At 42.8% G+C, this 2,321-nt stretch overlaps 1 protein-coding gene across 1 annotated transcript in view; it reads left to right on the plus strand.

Annotated features, from left to right (window-relative positions):
* Window positions 1-1,590: 1,590 nt before the first annotated feature.
* The window catches only part of Spag9 (sperm associated antigen 9), a 116,492-nt gene continuing 115,761 nt past the window's right edge, over window positions 1,591-2,321 (plus strand). The window contains exon 1 of the mRNA XM_013036727.1: window positions 1,591-1,617. Within this exon, the coding sequence (XP_012892181.1) occupies window positions 1,591-1,617 (27 nt within the window). The remainder of the gene's footprint in view (window positions 1,618-2,321) is intronic.

A 2,321-nucleotide genomic window follows, 5' to 3' on the forward strand; every position in this document is an offset into this window, starting at 1 on the left:
AGGCTGAGATCTGAGGATTATGTTTCAAAGCCAGTTTGTGCTCTAGGCTAGTGCTCTGCCACTTGAGCCCAGCTCTACCTTTCAATCTGTAGGTGGTTAACTGGAAATAAGAGTCTCACCAAACTTTCCTGCCCAGGCAGGCTTTAAACCATGAGCCTCTGATCTCCACTTCCTGAGTAGCTAGGATTATAGGCATAAGCAACTGATCTCAGATAGTGAGTGTGTGTGTGTGGGGGGGGGGGCAGGGAGGCGGAAGATGAGTATGTGTGATTTATACATTTTTACAAAAGTTTCAGGTTAATTCAGAAAGTATTATTTGTTCAGTCATTCGTTTAAAAATATTTGAGAACCTGCAATATACTGTCATCATTCTTCAGGAGATATAATAGTAAATTAAACAACTGTCCTTGAATTAATCATGGAGCCTATACTTTTAATGTTGAAAGGTATATAATAACTAAGCTAGATGACTGAAATGTGTAGCATGCTGGATGGCATGAAGTGTTCTGGTGAAAATAAACAGGACAGGGGGATAGAAAAATGGGGGTAAGGAACAAAGACAAAGGAGACGAGGAAGGGAGCAACCCATTCCAATATGTGGAGGAAAAGAATTCTGAGCAGTGGGAAGCCAAGTGCTAAGGCTTGGTGTTGGGGGAATCCAGCGGGAGCTCAAGTCAGAGTATAGGAAGTAGTGGATGGGATTTAAATAGGGGTGACATCAGAGGTCTAAGAGGGTGGTAGTGATAGATTGTAGGACCAGGTTGGCTATGGTATAAGAGTTGACAGTAAAGAGTGCAAACTTTCAGAGGGTCTTGAGCAGAGAAAAAAATACAACTCCTCTTCCTCTTCTTCTTCCTCCTTCTTCCTCTTCTTTCTTCACTCCCCCCGCCCCTCCCCTCCGCCTCCCTATAGCAGGGTTTGAAATCAGGGCCTGGTCTTTCTCAGCTTGCTTGCTGTACTGGAACTCTACTACTTGAGCCACGCCCGTCTCCAGCCCTATTCCTTTTTTTCCCCCTCCCTGTTTATTTTGAAGATAGAAGTGTCATACTTTCCTGTCCAGGCTGGCTTCCAACTGTGATTCTTCAGATCTTTGCTTCCTAACTAGGATTACACAGGTGTGAACCACTTGCATCTACTGTGACTTCATTTTTAAAGAATTCTCCTAACCACTGACTTGAAAATGCATGATAGAATGGCAGGAGTGCAAGTAAGGAGGTAATTAGGAGGCTATTGCTGTAGCAATAATTCGGGCAATAGATAATACTGACACAGATTAGAGTTGTGTTGGAGATGAGAAAAAGTGGTTGACCCTGAGTAGCTTTGATGATGGATTGGAAATGAGATATTAGGGAAAGAAAATAGCCAAAGTGACTCCAAAGTATTTGGCCTGAACAGTTGGCCACAATGATTTAAGAGGTGAGAGAAGTCAGGAGAAAGAGCAGGTTTTGACATGTCAAGTTTAAGATGCTTATTAGAGTCCAAATGAAGTTGTGCAGTAGACTGTTGGACACACAAATCTGAAAATTAGGTCTGGGCTGGAGGTAGAAACTTGGAAGCTGTCAACATAAAGTTAGTATTTAGAGCTATGAAATGGATGAGGTCATCAAGGAATTAAAAGTAAGCAAGAAGCTGAATATAGTGGTATATACCTATAATCTCATCTACTCTAGCTACAGAAGCAGTAGGATCCAGATTTCCAGGTCAGCCTGGGTAATATAATGAGGCTTTGTCTCAAAATAAGTAAATAAGAAAAACAAAATTTGTCCAGGGACAAATATACAAAGGTGATTAAGTTTGGGAGAAGAGGTATCACCAGCAAATATCAAGAAAGGAACAACTAGTAACTAGTAGGGAAACAAGGAAAAGTCCTAGAAGCCACATGAAAAAAGAAGTGTCACCAGAAAAGAGCCACCAGGCACCGGTGGCGCATACCTGTAATCTTAGCTACTCAGGAGGCTGAGATCTGAGGATCAGTGTTCAAAGCCAGGGCAGGAAAGTCCATGAGACCCTTTATCTCCAGTTAACCATCAAAAAACTGAAAGGGAGCTATGGCTCAAAGTAGTGGAGCACTAGTCTTGTCAGGGACAGCATCCAGGCCCTGAGTTCAAGTCCCACAACTGACAAAAAGAAGCGTTTTAAGGAGGAATGATCATCAGTAGTCATATGTTGCTATGTAAGATGAAGACTGAAATTTATTTATTTATTTATTTTAGTCGGTCGGGGGGCTTGAACTCTGGGCCTGGGCGCTGTCCCTCAGCTCTTCAGCTCAAGGCGAGCGCTCTACCACTTGAGCTACAGCGCCACTTCCGGTTTTCTGGTGG

This window comes from Dipodomys ordii, unplaced genomic scaffold, assembly GCF_000151885.1.
Source record: "Dipodomys ordii isolate 6190 unplaced genomic scaffold, Dord_2.0 Scaffold7, whole genome shotgun sequence".
NCBI lineage: Eukaryota > Metazoa > Chordata > Mammalia > Rodentia > Heteromyidae > Dipodomys > Dipodomys ordii.